We start from the raw sequence: 19,813 nt of genomic DNA on the forward strand, positions 1-19,813 counted from the left end.
AGCGGTAGCGACAGTCGACACGTACAGGGTGTCTTTCATGTACTTGGCGTCGAGACGCTACCGCGTCTCTAGATTCGGTGGTCGCGCCATAAGGCGCAGCGTGCAAAGCGTCGGCCGCGGCATAGAGCAACCGCGTACCTACAACGACGATGCACCTGCACCTGCCTGGCAGTTGCACCCCTCTTTACGACGATGCTATCTAGGATGGTGTGCATGCCCCCCTCGCCTGTTCGCTTTCGCTGCTCCTGCCGGCGCGGCGCGGCTCGGCGTCGCCGCGACACCTGACGCTTCTCCGTGTACACGCGGCCTGGCCCGGCCGCTCTCCTCCTCGCCGGCGCGCGCGTGCTTTCTGCGTGTAGGCCGCTTTGTGAGAAGTACCATTAACCTGCCTTCTCACACATCCACCGGGGCTGAATGCCCCGTGCTCGTCCGTCTCTCCCTTGTTTCGCGTCGAACGGGCCGACAGGTACCACCTACCGCTCGCTTACCGTCGCGTCGCCTCGCACTTTCAGCCCGCCGGAATTTACACACTTTTTAAGGGAACGGGGAGCTCTGGGGTCCCGGGAATGCTGGCAGGCTGTCTCAGGACGCGTGGATGATTGTAAGTTTTGGGCATTCCTCGTTCCATCCGCGGGGACTCTGAATTTTGGAGACATTCGGGCTTAGATACTGTTTCGACGCTAGGAAAAGTAGCCGCTTCGAGAGATCTTAGGTATTCAGATTCGGCTGCTTGGAAGACTCGGAATTTTTCCGTTTGGACCGAGGAAATTGGTAGTTTTAGAAGTCTTAGATACCTTTTCTGATTTGGGTGCTTGGAGGACTCTGTATTCTTCTGTTTCCACGCGAGCAAATTCTTATTTTTGGGAAATCTCGGGGTACTCCCCTTTGGGCGCTTAGGAGTCGTCAGAATTTTCTGTAACACGCGAAGAAGTTCCTAATTTTGAGAAACTTCAAGGTCCCCCACTAAAGTACAGAAAGGGTTCCACGGCTAAGAATTTCCGAGCGCTCCTCCACCAACGCGTACAAATTTCTGAAGCGTTCCATCACTCCTCCCGATTACACCCGAAAATTGGCAACTCCTGCCTCGCGCAGAGCGTCCCCCGACTACCTCCGCCTGACTCTCTGTTCTTATGTTGCAGATATACCGGCGCAAGTGCCGCCGTTAACACCTGGGACCAACAAGAAGATGACCGAGGCCCTGGAGGCTTCTTTCGCCTCCTGGGAGAAGGAACGAGTCCGCCTCAACATAACCAAAGGTCAGTACCTGGTCTTTTTCTTCAGCTCGGACTCAGCCTCGCTGAAAGCGCGTTCCACCTCTCCCTCTCCTCCTCTCCGTGCAGCTTCCACGCGCCGGTACAGGTTTGCCCAACGACTTCTAATTACAGGATCGTTTGCCAGGGTTATACCCGACGATTCGATTCCCCGGGCTTTGATGTTTTCATCGGAAAGAGACACGTACGTTAAAACTTTTACGCGGCCCCGGTCGTCGGCGAAACGACGCGGTCGTTTATGCGCGGTGTTAATAGCGGCGAGATGCCGATAATGAGCGTCCGATACTCTGCCCGTTCGGTGTTTGTCGAGGCCACTAAACGGGGATCGCGAGAGGAAATTACAGGAGTCCAGGCACGGGGAAATTTCGGGGACTGGGAGCATTTTGATCCCGGCGATCAGGCAAGATCGAAAGTCACCGGAGACGCTCGGTGCGTGGAGACGTGAAAGTCAGAAAAACGATAGAGCCTCCTCGAGGTCTGTTCAAAGCTTCGGTAGACGAGGCAGTGGATGGGAGGCTTCGTTACACATCGCAAGTGAACTTGCAGCGTTCAGAGCCTCCACTGGCTGCCTATTGATCACTGCCAGCTAATTACCGACTCTGGTAAACTCACCCGCGGACAGTCTAACCATTACCCACGCTAGTTAATCAGCCTCGATCGTTTTTTGCTACTGTAGCATTCACTTTTTGTCCCCCTGTGCGCGATTCTCGTTCCTGCCACGATATTCGATCTACTATTCCGAGTAAGATGACGAGCTAATGCGGCGCTCTCGCCACTCCGCTCCGACCACTGTTCAGAGACAACTTTTCCGCAGTCCTCCGCGGAATACCCTCCTCCTGGAAAAAGAGGCGAAGTTGGAGACGGCGGGTCGCGCGCGAAAGGGCTCTCCTCGATCCGTTGCGCACCGCCACGGTCGACCGCGGCCAGGAGAAATTTGTCAGAAAATCGGACGACGAGGGACAGGGCGATGGAGAGGAGAGGAGAGAGAACGGTCTAGCGTGCGTGAGTGCGCCAGCGTGGAGACGCGCGTGGTTTATACCGCGATGTGATGTGATGTGCGACGAGGCGGCGATGTGCGGGAATTGTGAATGTGATGTTGATGGTTCTCTGATGGGGAGCCGATGCCACACATCCGGTATGCGCATTCAGAGCCACGCGGGTGTGACGTTACTTCCGGTCTACATGCCCCCGGGTTCGTACCCTACGGCCAGATCACCTACAGCCTGACCTCCTCGTGAACCTAAACCAGCGTGCCTCGCGGCGGCGTTCCACTTCCAACGTGGCGCATTCTCCTCCTAAGTCCACTCTTTCGCCTTCGCTTTTTAGTACCGCCGTGTCCCCTCGCCGTTGGGAATCTACGGGGGGGGGCCACAGCTAGCTTTTGATGAATTTTAACACTTCGGGAAAATTGGCCCCTGAAGTGTTGCACCGAGTGCAATAACTTGTACACGTCGCGTTCACTCAGGTGATTCTGCAGCTTTGAATCCAGTGTGAAATTTCCCTCCACACTCAGAATCAGAAATAAATCTTCTACACCCCATATGGACAGGGCATAGTTTGGGCGAAAGAAATTGGAAGAGGTAGGAATATATTTTTGCCTGTAACTTTTTAATTTTCATCGACAGTAATAGCATAGATTGTTAGCCTGGGGGCGCCAAATCTGCCGATGTGCTTCCTTTCTGCTCGGCGGTGCCGCATGAGATTTCTATTCTACTAGATTAAGAAGCTAGTGGTGCCAGTGGAGCAGCATCAGCTTCCTATAAACGATAGAAGTCTTATCAATGTTTGCGCCCGTAGAACTGGGAATAGTGTGTCACGTTTGCTTGGAACACAGCGTAATCGTGGCCCGGGACCGCGTCGCGGGGTACTTCTAGCGCGAAAAGATTCGGGAGCGTGGTTGGATCGCTCGCTATCGCCGAATATACCGCGAGGTGTAAGCACTTACTTGGGCGCGCGTGTGCCCGCCACCAGCCGACGAAGAAGCACCTGCTGCGCCATGCCGTGCATTCGCGATTGCATTGTAGAACGTCAGAACCCCTCTGACGCATTCGTTATTATGATTTATTCAGAATCTGCCTTTCTTATGAATAGTAAGCGCCGCCAAGGATGTCGTCTCCTTTGTCGAGGCGAAACGGTCCGTCACGTACTGGCCGGGCACGCATCGACACACCGATGTAGAAACCTTGTTGCCAGTCGCTTAACAATCTTCTCGAACTTGCTCCTTTCGAGGCTAAACGGTCATCGAATCGGGGGCTCCCTTCTTCCGCGTTTCAAACTCGCTCGGTGGACCCGCCGAAGTTGATCGAGGGAAGGCTTTAATCTGTATCACTCTTTCCTCGAGCTTCTGGAGAGCTGTTGATAGCGGGGCAGCAGGTTTCTTAATTGGGAAGCGATTTGCACTGAATAGAACTCTCGATTGACTTCAGGGGAACTCCAGGTGGAACGATCTTGGTTTCACTTTTCATCTGAATAGTATTGAATTTTAGTCGCGAGAGGGATTGAATATTCCTTCGCAGTATCCCACAATTATTCTATAATGGAGATTCCATGGAGCCTGAGATCCGTGAAGCTTAAAACATAGAACAGAACGTATTTACTCCACTGCGGTACACAGAAACAAATGTCGTTCCTCGATAAAACGCAGCAAGCGAGAAAGCATCGGTGGCTAATTAAAAATGTCCCCGTGACACGCGTGTACAAGCGTAATCTCGTATCGGCGCGTTTCTCTCTGCCAAGCTGGCCAGGTTGTGTAAAGGAGAGGGAAAAAAAAGGGAGGAAAGAATTGGGAGAGGGAGCAGGAACGAAAGAAATTGGCGTCCACCTGTACGACGGCGCAGCGGCCCAGCACGGGGAGAAATTTATCACTGGCAGGTACATCGGTATCGTAGGTAAACTGTCGGGCCCCGACATGGCAGACGGGGTTCCTAAACCAACCGACCCGCCGAAATCACGGTCGGCGTTTCGATTATTGCTGTGAAAGCCTGCGCGTGGCACCTGCGGCGCCTATCTCTGTTTAGGGATCGATGCAGCCTCGATTGCTATTATCGGCTGCTCTCGGACACCTTTGCAAATTGGCCAGCATTCTGGGGGGACAGTTTCTCCGCTGGCGAAATTTCAAGCTGAATAGGGGGCTTTGAAGTTACCGTAGTTAAAGAACGAGGACCCTGCGAGCAAGAGGGGCGCAGCTTTGAAAAATTTGCCAAAAGTAGAAACTTTTCAACTCAATAAGTACTAGGGGAGGTCGGGGATAAAAGTTCCGGGGGTAAGTTGTTCCGACGGCTCTATCTTCAAAATAGAAAGATCGTTGTACTTTAAATTATTTTTTCCGTGTGATTGTTCGCGCCATTTTTTAACCCTTGGGCGGACGCGCCAGAGCTATTCCACGCCAAAACGGATAGGTGAAAAATTTAGTAATTATTAGTTGAAGACTTAACGAATCGAATGGTATTTTTTTCAAGCCGGACGATTTTTTTCAACGACGTCAAATCGCGATTTGAAACTTCGACATCGATTACTGTTAAGTTTATTAACAATAAACAAAATCTTTTATACACGGGTTGAGAAAGCATTCCTTCAGTTTTAAAACGAGCCCAAGACGGTAGCATTATCTTTAAAAATGACCGAGATATTACAGTTTAAGTGATAACGCGTCGGCCGATTTTGTTTGAATTTTCGAAACTTTAAGATTAAATATTTCGGGAACTATTTCACATAGGCCGTTGAAATTTAGTATACTTTGTTCTTGCAAGGTTATCGACAAATGCTGTAATTTTGAAGAGAATCGGTGAACTCAGTCCATCAGTTGAAAATAATCATTTTAGCTCCATTATATATTACACTTCAGAAACGGTTTCTCTGTTGACGGTGGTAACTTAAATTAAATGCGACAGGAAAATATTAGCAATGTATCCAAAAATGCAGTAAATGTATTTAAAAACACAAAACTAGTACATGTAAAACATTTTTAACATCAAAAATGAAAATCAACTGGCACATGCATCGCAGGGTTCTTGAAACACACCACGATCGCGCGCGGAGAGAATGTTTGTCTTACCGAGACCTAACGAAGGAAACACGCAGATCGGTGAACGGAGTTCACAAAGCGCGCCCGCTCGAGGGTTAATTAGTGTCCTCTTTTTGATGTTAAGTGAAAGCAATAATTTTATAAACAATTTTTCCTAATTTACTCGAAGCTGGCAAAGGCCGAGCTGCGCCCCTGAAATCTATTTCAAATTGTACACCTAGTTCCCTAAGAAACAGAGTCCTCTGTCGCCGAGACAAAGATTCCACTGGTTCCTCTACACTGTTTGATAAGAAGCCCGTGCATCGTTGATCCACCGTTCAGATTCCATGAGAATCTCCACGCACTCGGCGACCATCGGTCGGTGTCGCCTCAAAGAAGGCGAACGCCACGGGAGTCCTTGGATGTCCATATCGAAATCGTGGATCGGTGCTCGATACCGCGATCGTCTCGCGCGCGACGCTACGTGACTCCAACTCCTTTTAGGCTTTTTATGAATGAAGAAGAGGAGAGAGGGTTCCGCGGCAGTGTCCTGTTCGTGGAAAGGACGCGGTGCACGCGTTCCGGAGCACGGATCGAGCCGCGGCCATGATGCATAAATAGAGGAAAGGTGAGAGAGCAAAGAGGAGGACGCGCGCCACGGCAAGTGTCTAACGGCACGGCACGATCAAAGCCGCCGCCGATATTTGAGGATCGCGCCGATGTTTGCCCAACTTATTCCTTGTCAGCACTGTTAACAGACGTTGCTCTCTCTCTCTCTCTCTCTCTCCTAGCGACGCCTGGGTCCCTCTTCGCACCCCCCTGTCCACAATGTTCCTTCTCGCCCGATTGCTCCTTTTTATTTCCCTGTAACTAGCCAACCAAGCTTAGCCCCGTTTCCCCAACATTTTAAAATTTTCAATCCGCGATTCGAGGATCCAGGTAAATTTTTGTAAATGCGCACTCACAGACAAGTTTCCTGACGAACAGAGTAGGTTATTAGCCGCGGCAGGTGGTCGGTCGACAGTTGACCGCCGAATCCGGAAAAGCTAGCGTGTTTGTAAATATTTCTGCGAGGGGGGGCCGCGATTAGAGCGTCGCTATCGTTCCTCCGTACGAGCAGGCCGGTGATTCGCCGGCGCAGCTTTTAATCAGCCGCACCGCAATAGGCTAATCTAGGCAATTAGTTTGCTACGACGTAATCAGCCGGGCAGATAAGGTGAAACAGCGGGTGGGAGTTAAAAGTCCTGTATTACATTAGATTACTCGCGTGCATTATCATCGCCGAGGGGAGGGAGAGAGGGAGAGAGAGAGAGGAGTATGCAGATCCGCGACGCCGCCGGACCGAGATTATCAGAGGAACGAGAAAAACGTCCAACAGAAGCGCGCCAGCCTCCTATCTCCCCAGTTACGATCCTCTCGCAATTAATTGGAAAATAAAACGGCTCGCGTCCAATCGCGCGAGCTCGGTGCAACGGAGCTTTCCTCCGGCTCCCTGGCGTCGTTATCCGTTCGAAATAGAAGCAACAAAGGGTCCCCGCGGAGCGTGCACGGTGTTTAGATTGAGTCAGCGCGAAATCGCGCGAGGTGAAAGCATTGTTCTCCGTCCCGAGATGACCGGGACGTTACCGAAATTCTTCGGAGCGATCGGTTCGCGCGCGCCTTTCAAAGAACCGCCGGGGCCCCGTTCACGGCCGAAAGCGAGGAGGAGAGGGCCCAGCGCGCTAGGACTCGCCCGTCGTAATTTCTGTTTGCATTATGAGCTGAACTGTACTTTTACGCGGGGAAGATACCGCGAAACAATGCAAGACACGCGTGCAAATATGGGCGCGCACCTCAAATGGGACATTCCAATGTTTCTCGGTATCGCTTCTACCAAAGATGGCCGGGCCCGAGCACCGATCATGTCGTCAACCCGACACAATATCTCCCGTCTTCGAAAAGCCTTGCGTCACTGCGCCATTATTCTAACTCCCTCGACTTTCCACGCGCGGAGCGACAGATCCCGAGGCAATTGCAGGGGCACGGCGCACAGTGGTCTGATTCGCCAAAAAGCTGGCCGAAATGCAATTTTCAAGGTATAAAACAGCGTTCTGCTACTACGGCACGTTTGCTATAATTATTATATAAACCTTCCGAGTTGGCTTAATTTCTTGGTGTTTAATGTCTCGATATTTCTATCATTTTTAATGTATCGCACAAAGTTTACTCTGGAAATGTTAAGAAAAATTTCGAAAATTGGTATTTCAACTTCAAAATACCACTTTTTCTAATTGTCAATGTTTAATAAAAACAATTTTCATATCAGCGACCACGAAAACTCTAAAGTACTAGGTGTCTGTTAAATTTGATATTTTTTTCAACTACTCGACCACCATTTGTTTACTTTTTGCAATTTTTAATCAGCGACTTCGAAAACCCTTGTATACCAATTTTTGTACAAATCGGAAGATGCCTTCATATTTTGGCCAGCTTTTTGGCGAATTAGATCGCTGTGCGGCGCCTCTCTCTCTCTCTCTCTCTCTCTCTCTCTCTTTAAATTTAGGAACAGAGGAATTCGTGCAATTGCTAGTGAAATCTAAATCCAAGAGGTTCGTCGCTTCGCTCGTAGCTTTAGCGCTGAAGGTTCTAAATTCTCCGTCATTCCCATGCAAAAGCGGTGTGTAATTGATTCGACGGATAAGTTGGAACGATGGTTGGAACAAGAACGTGAGCACTCGGAGGCATTAGAATAGATACCGATCGTTTCTCCCGCTCGAATGCCACCGGGAGCGATATTAGTCACCGAACCGATTTGAATAATCGATCCCCTCGTGGCTTTTTACTTGGACCGGTTCGGCGTCGATCGCGCGACTCGTTAACGCGATCAATTACCTACGCTCGGCTCTGTCGGCGATTTTGCTTGGCACGATCGCGTGAGACACTGGGATTGTAATCGGCCTTGTTTTCTCCGCGAACGGGAAATCCCATTATGAAAATAACGGATACGTTACGCGAGTGGAGGCGAGTGTTTACTTTGAGAAACCGAGGAAGGGAGGGGGTGAATATGTATATTGCTAAAAAATTAAACGACTCCTCGTTTGCCGGCGCGCTACTTTGCTCTTTCTGTAAACAAAGCTGCACTAGTGTTTTAATAAGCGTGTATAGGTGTCAGTGGCGCAACCAGAGGGGCCCGAGGGGCCCTGGCACCCCCAAACAAGGGTTTTGGAAAATAAAAGGAAACTGGATTTCATTCTACACTTTTATAATCACCTAATGAATTTTATTGAATATGCACGATATTATTTTTATCCCCCGAACTCGGCTCCCCCTAAAAGTTAAATCCTCCACGATTAATAGGCCTTGATGATGTTTTTCAGACCCGAGGCAATGGTCGGAGGCAGCTGTCGCTCACTGGCTGCATTGGGCGATCGGGGAGTTCTCTCTGGAGGGTGTGGCGATGCAGCCCTGGCAGCACATGACCGGGAAACAGATTTGTGCCATGGGGAAGGAATCCTTTCTGGCACGTGCGCCGGCCTTCATGGGCGATATCCTGTGGGAACACCTCGAGATCCTGCAGAAAGGTACGTGACTTTCTCCTCCCTCGCGTACTCCCTACGATTTCTTTCTTCGGCACACCGCTGGTGAGCCCTCTCCCTCTGGAGTAGCTTGTTATTAGACGCAGCACAGCTCAGAAATAGAGCGTTGTAACCTTCGCTGCACTTCGGACGCTTTACCTCTCTTCCTCGCAACCCCTAGACTTCGAACCTCCGCGTTGAAACCTCCGAACTATAAACTCCGCCGCGCGAAGTCCCCTCGCACGAGATCGCTGGCCTGGCCCAGCGGGGATGGGGATGAAAATCCACCAGCTCCTGGTCCCCAGCGGTCCGAGAGGCCGAGTAGCTGTCCCCCGGGGGAGGATTCGCCAGAGGAGAAGCAGGTTGCAGCGGAAGAGTCGGTTTCCCTCGGCGGTGTCGAGGAAGATAGAGAATATAAAAAGAGGAGATATCGAATTTCCGTGAAATCGCAATGTGACGGCAGGTAGCGGGGCAGAAACTGGCCGCGAACAATGACGGGATCGAGGAGGCGAGACGGCGCGTCCACTCCTCCGTCCCCCTTGCTTTCTGCGCCCGTGTTTTCAGCGTTTCGAAGCGTTGAATCGGGCGTTTTTATTCCAACGAAGGAGAGAATGAGGAGGGGGGGGGGAAAGAGAGCCCGCGCCATAGAAACTCCCACTCCGGATATCCTGTGCCCACCAGAATGGTCCCGTGCCATTGCCTCGGCCACTTAGGTGGTTTTTCGGCCCGCTCGTGCTCGCTTGCGTGCGTGAGTCCCCGCGCCATCGGGGGAATCCGCTCGTATTACGATTACGAGATTCCAGGCGAGATACACGCGGGATCCTTTTCAATGGATCGCACGATGTCCGCGGGGGGAGGGCGGGAAGGAAGTCGAAGAAAGCTGGACGATGTACCTCGGCGATGATTCCTCTTCGGGGTATCCGAGAACGGTGTCCCTCGTTACTCCAAACCAATGGGATGGTGAAGGAGGGTTCGTTCGGGAACGATTCACTTCCACCCCTTTCGTGATTCGTAGTCCACTAATCTTCGTAGCATAAATGGTACCTACTTAATTACTGCAGCAGATTGCAAGCCACTCGATGGTCCCGTGATTGTTTCGCGCCAATTTCATGTGTAATGGGGAGACCAGGGCTAGTTGATACCTTATTCAGTTTTCAATTTTTCTCATTTTTGTTTGCATTAATTACGCAATAACAAATATGCCAAAATATACTTTGGTCCTTCCTCTTTAATACGTAGTGAACGGAAACTTGAGAAAATACATACAAAATGAACGAAAAAATGTTACTTGGACGAAGGTAAAATGTATCAATTTACCCCACTGCGGGGCTAGTTGGTACGTTATTCTGTCTTCAATTTTTTTCACTTATTATTTTAATTAATTACTTAATAACAAATATGCTAAAATATACTTTGATCCTTCCTCTTTAATATATTGTAAATGAAAACTTGAGAAAATACATACAAAACGAATGAGAAAATGTTACTTGGACGATCAATTTGTATGTATCAAAACTATTTACTTTTTTCCATATAAACGAAAACAGTTAAAGAACGATTGTTAAGCCTGGAGTCCACCGAGAAGCTAAGCTAAGCTATGTTACGCGATGTAATGTTTTAACGTAACTTTTGGTGGAAATGGTTCCATAAGAATGTATCGAAGCTAATTTTTTTAAAACGTAGCATGGCATAGCGTAGCATCGCATAGCTTAGCTTAGCTTCCCGGTGGATTCCCGGCTTTAACGTCAAGGTACACAAACGTATTTACGCAGGATCGCAATAAAGAATTGAACAACAATCTTCACGTATCTCGCTGAAATGGAGCTACACATACACGGTGTCAAGATAATTCGTCTGTATCAACCTGCCCCTGCATCAATTAGCCCCGGTCTCCCCTATCGATCGCTCATTTCTGCCGAGAAAGGAAAAGCAGTGGTTCCGTGTAAACGTCTAATTGGTCGCGGTTCGCGCCAACGTGTCGAATCGGGCCCAGCCGATTGAATCGCGGTTTCCTCGCCAACGAGAGACAACGCGAACAATCGATAAGGAACTACGGGCTTTTACTCAACGGGAGTTAAATCATGGGTGAACCTCCACTTCCTGCTTCTATCATTTCATACCTTAGCTCTCTTTCTCTCCTTGGCTAGCTGCCCTCCTCGCTCACGCCCTTCCTGCCCTCCCCGACCGAAGATGTAGAAGTTCCAGGGAAACTTCCTCTGGCGAACGATATACGATACGAACAATGAATGGCTCGCGAGCAACCCAAAGAGTCGCCCTCCTCGATCGTCGATTTCAATCTGCTGAACGACATTCGGAAGTCCAGATCCTCGGGATCTTAGGAATTGATCGGAGCTCCTAGAATGTATTTTCCTCTGATAAATATCAGGAATTTATAATGGTTCGTGTGAAGTCTCAAGGGAAGAATGGAACAAATGGGAATTATGGATTTTTGGGGGTGAGAGGCTTCACCGATCGGTGCGCCAGAAAGTGATGGAGAAGTAAGGTTGAAGTAAGCTGTGTGGTGAAAAGGCCCCTTTAATCGCGGAACAATGGTTCCGCGATTCTCCGCCAATGGTAATCCAGCGTGGTTCGTGTTGGTACGCGCGTAGACACAACGACATAGCGTGGGTAATCGCTTTGATTCCGCGAACGAGAACGGATATTAGGAAACTCCGCTGCGCCGTAAAAAAAAAGTAGAAACTAAAAAGCTGCATCCTCCCGCTGTGGGCGCGATCGAATCACGGTGAAACCCGCGATATATCGTCCCTTTCGCTGGCACGAAGCATTTCGTTTTCGTTTCCATTCCTCTTCTGTCCTCGGAGGATCATTCTCCTTCGGTGGAATATTCTCTGTAAATAAGCGAGAGGAGACGATTCAATGTAACGAAACCGAACTCGACGCTTTTACTCGCTAAGAGATTCGCGGTATAAAATAATCGATTTAAGATTCCCTCGTGTCTCGCTAAAAAGTCGAGCAGCAGCTCTTCGTCGCTTTCCATCCCAGCGCTACTTGAATGGCTGAGGATGGCGTCGGTTTCCATATCGCGCAAGCTCGCCCGCAGAAACGTTGCTGGCGGTGAATCACTCGCCAATGGCAATCGTCTCCTTCGCAATAATGGCCGTAATAATGGAGCACGCGGCTAGATCGTTGATCACGATTAACGTTCGCGTCCCTCCCGCGGCGCGATGGTAAAAACGGCGACGTTTACGCGTCCCGATAACGCGCGGAGCCGCAGCACCGCTTAACGGCGCGTAGCTCTGCAATCGCGCAGGAATGGAGCAGCTAATTATTCCTCCCACGGAGGCTGCTGTGTAAACAGCGCATTAGCGCGAAACGACACAAGTGCATGAGTCGACTCTGGGGGTAAGGGGGAGGAAAATTGCGAGGAAATCGTATCTTCCGCCCCCACAGTTCCACCAACTGATTCGCCGCGACCGATGTTACGCTCGTCGAGCTTCGAGTCTTCGCCGAATTTCCACCCCCTGTTGCATTTCTCGTCCCCCGAACTCAGCTACTCCTTCTTCTTTAAACTCACGCCTGGACCGTTTCCCAAACTGCCGAGGAGTTGGAGGCGACTCGCCACTGAGGATCTGTTGCATTTTCCATTCAGATGTCGACGCGGCGAAGGCCTCCCTGGAGAACGTGCCGGGCAGCATGTACGAAAGCGTATGCGTGCCAGATTTAGGGGATTTCCTGGGCTACCAGGGCGCGACACATCAGGTGGCGACCCCGGAGCACAAGAGTCCAGCGACGCCCGCGAGTTCCACCACCTCGAACTCGTCAGGCCCTCAAACCGGAAGCCAAGCGGCGTCCACGTTGCAACCACCCTCCGGCGCGGTTCCTCTGCCCTCGAGACAGTATCATAACGATGGTAAGTGTCTCTTTTCACTATCCTGCGAGGGCTGGTCAGAGGGCTGTCTCCCACCCTTCCGTTCGACTGTGCGCCGCGCGTCCAAGTAGCTTCGCGTCGATGACCCTGAAAGCCGCGTTAACCACGGGGATCCGACTCTCAGCGGAGGGGCTGGAGGGATTAATTAGCGGAGTGTGGGATGTTTTGACACGCACGAGGCGCTAAATCTTCCCACGTCGGGGCACGATGAAGATAGCGCTGGTTATACAGGGATCGTGCTGGGTGAGAGTTGATTCACTGGATTCGGATTTAATGGAGTAATAAGCGGTGTCATCGACGCGAAGCCGAGTTCTTTAGTTTTTTTAAATCGCTGGCAAAGCAGCGGATAAATCATTTCCCCGGCCGTACTGATCGACGCCGAAGAATGCAGCCTCCCGCCCTCGCTGCGAAAACCCGTCGAGCCGTTTGATGTCGAGGAACGCGTGCTTTTGAAGTCGGGACGTGCGTGTATACACTCCTCGCCGACGTTTACGCGCGAAGATAAATTAGAAATGGTCTGGAAGTGCACGGAGGAGCCTTGTCAGAGGCTACGCTCGTCTCTCCAGCTCTGTGAAAGTCTCCCTGACAATATAGGGTACATTGAACGCCGGACCCTTGCTTCCTGCGTCAGGTGTAGATAAACGACGAATGGATCTCTTCTTCCTTCTGGATCTCGACACCTCGGGCAGCGTCTCTCAACCGTTGATGAGGCCTGGTCACAGGATGGGGGATGAAACTCGTCCCTGCTAGCCAGTACACCAAGACTCTCGCTCGAAGAGAAAGCGGTCAGGAAGCTGTCGCTGAAACAATGTCCCCTAAGCGACGCTCGAAACAGTTCCGACCATCCTCCATTCCACCTATCGCGATCTGTGCTTGGTTGAAGGAGTCCAGGTTGGGAAACGCTGACCAGAGGAGCAGCCAGAGTGAGGTGAAGCCGTGAAACCGCGCGACAGGCTGGTTTATTTATTTCCCCCGATTGCAGCCGCGAACGAAAGCGGTTGCGACTCGACGGAGAGGAGTTTCTCATTGTTACGTCAGGGTGGCTGATAGGATCTCTCGGCTGGGCGCATTTTGCACGTGTTGCCACAGGTCTCTCATTATCGTCACCGGTTCGCTCGCTTAGCGCAGTCGTCTCCGCCGTCCTCGTCGTCCCGGCGGCGTTGAGCGACGACAATCCGGGCGATTTCGCAGCGCGAGAAATCAGCTGGCGTCTGGCTCGGGGAGGGTGGATTATCGCAATATCCCCCGAGCAAACGGGCTCGTAGCACGCCTGGCAACTCGCAATTCGTGCCGTGATTCACCTTATTCTCCGCCGTTTTCATCGCTGAACTCTGACGCAACTCATTCAGCCGAAGGACTCCGCGTCGTTCCAGCGGCGAACAATGGAAAACGCTCGCTGGGAGTGGATCATCCCATTCATCCGGCCGGGCAATTCGTTGCCCTGGATTTTTCCCCGTTTCCGATGCTATCGGGCGCGATGCTAACGCTGCTCCTGAGAGAGAAGCGTTCTGCATGGCTCGCGGGGTAGACCAAGCGAGCGCATAGGCGCGGGAGCATTGTGGGTAGGGCGCGATGGAACTTGAACCGTTCCAAGTCGACTCCATCGAACCTTATAGTCAATCTTCCCCAGTCACGATACTTCCCTTTCAATTCAACTCAGCTAGGCCCAGATACATTTCCACCCGTTCTCCCCCGTTTCGACGATTCGTCCAGAGGCCCAACTGTGTCGTCGACGTCCCGCCACTTGGCCCGAGGCACCTCGGTTCGTCCAGAGGCAGCGCGAGCGCGTCGAGCACACGCGAGCGAGTCGCCGAGCGGATAGAATGAAAGAGCGGAGAACATTATGAGGCGAGCGTTCGTAGCGTAGGTAACAATTACCTAGCCAGGGGCCTTACGTCATTGCAGCAGTGACCGTGGGTGAACGAGGGAAAGTCGGGCCCTCTGCACGCTTCGCCGCGGACAATGGAGACGACGCCGGGCTCCGCTTACCTCTCTCGAGGCATCCTCGCGTTTACGCCCGATAAAAAAAATCTACGTACGCGCTCCCTCGAGGCTGTGCTCGTTCCATCGAGCGATCTGTACCGATGGATCGCTCGTTTCTTAAGAGATAACGACTGGAAGCTTGGCTGTTGCAGAGGTAAATTAATTTATTAGTATCGAATGGCTGCAGGCATTCTAGCGTTTCAGGGATAGAGGTGAGCTCGAAGATTGGAACTACATATATTCGCGGAGAGACTTTTGCACGAGGCTTGGCGAACTGTATCACAGTCCGTGCGCCCGTAGAACGTGTCGTTGCAAGACGGCCAGCACAGGCGACCGTATAATAGACTCATTATTTCTGCTTGCCGGAGCACTGTTACGTTATGTATCGCGGCTCTTCGAGGTCTCTGGTTCGACTCTCGCTTATCCTCGCTTTCGACCTCCTCCTCTTGGAACCGATGCATTACGTTACCGGTGCTCGCACACGCGCGCCCGCCGAGCTCTCCAACTTTTCCAACCCGTCGAGCCTCCGCAAACACCACCGTCGGCCCAATTCTCACAGGGACTTCACAATCGTGCATTCTGAGGAGCTCCTACCATCAGCCGACTCTCGTATTATCGGATACCAGCGGACTACTATTGCAATCCTCCAGGGAACGATCCTTCCAATTTACTTTCTCCACGATCCCCATTCCGAACATTGGAAATTCAATTTATTGGAGTATTCTCGGGGCTAACGCTACTCCAACTTCAAGCACCCGCTGCGATTAGTCTTCCAAATCTCAGATCACCGCTCGCCGGCCGCAGTTCCTAAATTTCAACGAGGACCATTCGAACCGCAGAAGGCAAAGTGGACACCCACTTCGCGATCCGCGAGAAGCTCGACGAATTTCGAGGATGCTCGTCGGAGAGAGAAGGTTCGTTCGGCGGTTCGTGTCACGTCTGTCGCCGCGCGTGCACGCCGGGCGCAGACGCGCTCGCACACGCGCGTGCGCATAAATTAGAGGAGGCAGCGGAGGCAACGGAGGCGGCTGGACGAAGAGGACAGCGCAGACGGTGGCGCGCGCAAAAGCGGCCAAAAAAGGCCATCGGCCATCGTGCGTGTGACGCCATTCGCGCTACCTTTATGGAAAAGGTTAGTCAATCGTGCCGACTGGGCACAATCGGTTATTTGTTAAGCAACCACCGCGTGATAACCAGCCGTGGCTGGCCACGCGGCATTTTGATTACTCCCCCCGGGGCCCTGAGAGCGCGGTTTTTGGCGATCGATCGATCCGTGCGCGTCCTCGTGAAATTCCTAAGGCCCGCGCACACGTGTGCGCCCGCGGAAACGGGGGGGGAAAAATCCTCGAGGAGGATCCATTATCGAGGGATCATTATTCCTTGAGTATTGGATGCGGTCGAGGCGAGTTGAGCGGCTAGGAACCGGGGCCGAGGGGGTGGACGATGAAGGAGTTGTCGGGGTTTTGTAGTGGAGCGTCAATGGGGACGCGGAGGGTTGCAGGGATCGTTCAGTGTCGAAACTCTGCTTGGAAAGTCGTAGAAATGGGATGAATGGCTCGTGGAGTGCCCTAATTATCCGTGAATATCGAGAGGTTCAGTGTTCGAAGTTTCTGGGTTGAAATTTCTCAGCAACACCCCAGAAATATAGTAGCTTGAAAGAGTATTCCAAGACTATTAACTCAGCCTTACGCTCTCGGAAGATCCCCTTCAGCAACAGCAATTAACATCTCGCTGAGGGAGCCTCCGCAGAAGCTGAATGGCCGAAAACACCGCAGTGGAATCTGTGCTGTCTGTATCAGCGCGTTACAGGGTGAACATATGCCAACAATTGTGCAAGCTCGCGGAACAAACGCTCTGAAGAGGGATGAAAGGTCCGCGGGAAGGGGAGAGAACGCGAGAGATTAGGGTCGTAGAGGGATGAAACCGGGTAGGTCCAAGAGGGGAAAGGGCGCGCGGCAGGGGGATGATGGTTGGCGCAGGTTGTATTCATTCACTCGTTCATTCATAGTTCGTACACCGCCTCGGGGGCCTACAAAGCCTTCTCTCGCTCATTCAGGACACACAACGCGACCACCGGGTGTACGTACACGCGCGTGCGAGTGTGTCCGTTTTTTTTTCGCCCCTTCTTCCTGTTCGTGTGCATACGTCGTCCTCGACGGCATCATCTTCGTCGTCTTCGTCCACCCTGGTTTCTCGTCCCCCCGGGCCCGTGATTGGTGCCCGCCGAGGGAGAGAGCGAGACACGCGGGACAGGGTGACGAAGGGAGGGAGGAAGACGAGGGGAGCAGGGAGTGGAAGCTCACGTTACAACCGGAAGCCGAGGCAGCGCGGAGAAAGGGGGGGGAGGAGTCCTACCCCAATATTCCGGAGGGCAAGATAGTTTTATAATGTCCTCGAGTGCTCCTCCCTTAATGCACCCTCCTTACATCGGGGCTGGCCGCCGCGGCATTGTTGCTCACTTCGAGCAATCGAACAGATGCGGACGGAGGGCTGGCGATCTTGCGCGACCGCTTTTCCACCGTGGTACGTTACGATATACCCTCCATTAGGGGCGTGAGTCGAGGTCCCGCGAGATTTTCGGGACTCAAGGATCTTGGGGAGTTTGCGCGATTTTTCGATAGGTTTATCCTTTACTGAGCGCGTTCGTAGACTCAAAGGCTTTATGATTCTGATACTCCATTCGATCCCAGGTGCCAAGGTATCCCAATTTCCTAGATCTGCTCGCCAGCCTCAACTCCAAACTTCCTACTTCATCTTATCTTCCCGATCATCGGCGATCGAACTCGTACTCCCTTAACGGGGGACTCCGCTGAAGGAGAAAAGGCAGCGTCGCGACGCAGTCACTCCTCTCCTCCCTCGCCCCGTCTAAGAATGGCGAGCAAAGGGCATAATGATGGTGGGAGGTGCCCCGGGTAGGCAGAAAAGCAGCAAGTAACACGCAGCACGAACGGTAAAAGCGTGCGCGAAGAAACGAAGGCAGGCACAAGGCGCATCGAACTCTCGTGTCCTTATTGTGCGTTGCTCGTAAGTCCCATTACTATTGCCGGCGGACTATACACGACGGCGAGCGAGAGGCACGAGGCGTAGGGGAGTGAGCGCTTCCGGTCCCCTCTGCATCACGTGCGAGCCCGCCGAACAGAGAAACCCCCGTTGCCTCGCCTCTCTTAGCATCCGGTCTCTGCGCCTCCCCAGCCAGCCCCCTCTCAAAAATAGGCTAGGCCCTTCGGACTTGCGACCTCGTGCTCGAACCGCTCGCGCCACGTCGATCCTCCTCTATCATCCTACTCTCCTTCACCTTCTCTTTATTATTGCACATCTTTTTCTCCTCTGCCCGCCTTTAATGTCACCCATCGTGCCATAGACACGGAGACCACCGTAGGCAGGGAAAGGAAGAGTGAAGATCGCTTGGAATCGTTTTCGCTACTATTTAACGATAGGCAAAGTTACCCTTTTTCACGTGTATGGTGAGACTAATGGGTGGAAGAACTCAGAACTAGAGCTGTTCCAGTACTCGGAAAATACGAGCCGAGCCTGAGTCGGCTCGAAGAACCGAACCGAGCCGAGTACTCGAAAAAAGCGAGCAACTCGAATAGAACCGAGCAACTCGAATAGAACCGAGCAACTCGATTTTTTTCGAGCGGCTCGAAGTAAACCGAGCGGGCCGAAAGTACCGAACAGTTCGGTTTGTCGAGTAGTTTGAAGCCTGAATGTTTCGAATATTTTAGAATATTTTTATTTACTGGATAATGGTTCGTAATTATTACTATTATTATTTCGACTTTATTTATTTTCAATAGTTAGAGAATACTTTCATTTGCAGTTTACATTTTAATTACTCACATTATTACTGCGGTCTCGCCTTTACTCGTATCTTAATTTCGCCTTATGTACTATATTTTCTGTTTAACGAGTAACAAAGAGTCTAAATAATAATAATAATAATAATTACGAACCATTATCCAGTAAATAAACATATTTTAAAATATTCGAAACATTCAAGCTTCAAACTACTCGACAAACTGGACTGTTCAGTACTTTCGGCCCGCTCGAAAAAATTCGAGTTGCTGAGTTCTATTCGAGTTGTTCGGTTCTATTCGAGTTGCTCGGTTCTATTCGAGTTGCTCGGTTCTATTCGAGTTGCTCGGTTCTATTCGAGTTGCTCGGTTCTATTCGAGTTGCTCGGTTCTATTCGAGTTGCTCGGTTATATTCGAGTTCCTCGGTTTTATTCGAGTTGCTCGGTTATATTCGAGTTCCTCGGTTCTATTCGAGTTGCTCGGTTCTATTCGAGTACTCGGCTCAGCTCGGTCTGCATTTCAAGCTACTCGAATATTCGAGTACTCGGCTCAGCTCGGTCTGCATTTCAAGCTACTCGAATATTCGAGTACTCGGCTCAGCTCGGTCTGCATTACAAGCTACTCGAATATTCGAGTACTCGGCTCAGCTCGGTCTGCATTTCAAGCTACTCGAATATTCGAGTACTCGAACAGCCCTACTCAGAACACGGTCAACTGGTGCGTGAACGTGAAGCGACACCCGCGAGGTCCTCAGCATCTGTATACTTCGGTTCTGAAGCCGTGGAACTAGATTTATAGACGAATCAGAGATTCCCTTGCAGCCACTGAATTTAAGGTTCCCACGTGTGATTCGTCCTGCGTTTCGATACCGAGTTCAGACGCTCTGTCTCCAAGCGAGAGGTGGCTGCTCGTCGCGGAATGGCACGCTGATATAACTAGGAAACGTGGGATTAAGATTCAATTAAACGCGGCGTGTAATTAGAGGCGGTAGTTAAGGCCCCGTAAGAAGCGAGATTTCGCGGTAAACGCGCGGGACAAGATCGACGGGAACAGGGAAAGGACCGCACCGAGCCTCTCGCGTCCTCTTGTCATTAGGAGCAGCTCCGCAGGAGCATCGAGCGTGTGTGACCGTCGCCTAGCGTGCTCCTTCTTTGCGCGCCGCTTAATTATCTAACGTTACGCCGCGGTAATTATATTTGCGTTCACCATAGTCAGCCAGCGCACATAGTTATAAAGATCCAGCGTCGAGGGTCGCTCGCATTTCCAGTAAAATCTTTTCGAAAAACACCACCGAGGAAATTAACCGTGCTCCAAGTGA

The 19,813-nt window shown here is 51.4% G+C and overlaps 1 protein-coding gene across 8 annotated transcripts in view; it reads left to right on the forward strand.

The window, feature by feature from the left end:
- Positions 1–19,813, forward strand: part of Pnt (ETS transcription factor pointed) — a 140,823-nt gene that overhangs the window by 106,402 nt on the left and 14,608 nt on the right. For 6 of the 8 annotated variants that reach the window (XM_076829392.1, XM_076829395.1, XM_076829393.1 and 3 more), the window contains 3 exons: positions 1,140–1,256; positions 8,631–8,834; positions 12,439–12,699. In XM_076829392.1, coding sequence (XP_076685507.1) covers positions 1,140–1,256; positions 8,631–8,834; positions 12,439–12,699 — 582 coding nt within the window. Of the gene's footprint in view, positions 1–399; positions 602–1,139; positions 1,257–8,630; positions 8,835–12,438; positions 12,700–19,813 lie in introns of those variants that run through there. The other 2 variants (XM_076829397.1, XM_076829400.1) reach the window with 2 other exon arrangements.

The sequence above is a fragment of the Andrena cerasifolii genome, chromosome 16 (assembly GCF_050908995.1).
Source record: "Andrena cerasifolii isolate SP2316 chromosome 16, iyAndCera1_principal, whole genome shotgun sequence".
NCBI lineage: Eukaryota > Metazoa > Arthropoda > Insecta > Hymenoptera > Andrenidae > Andrena > Andrena cerasifolii.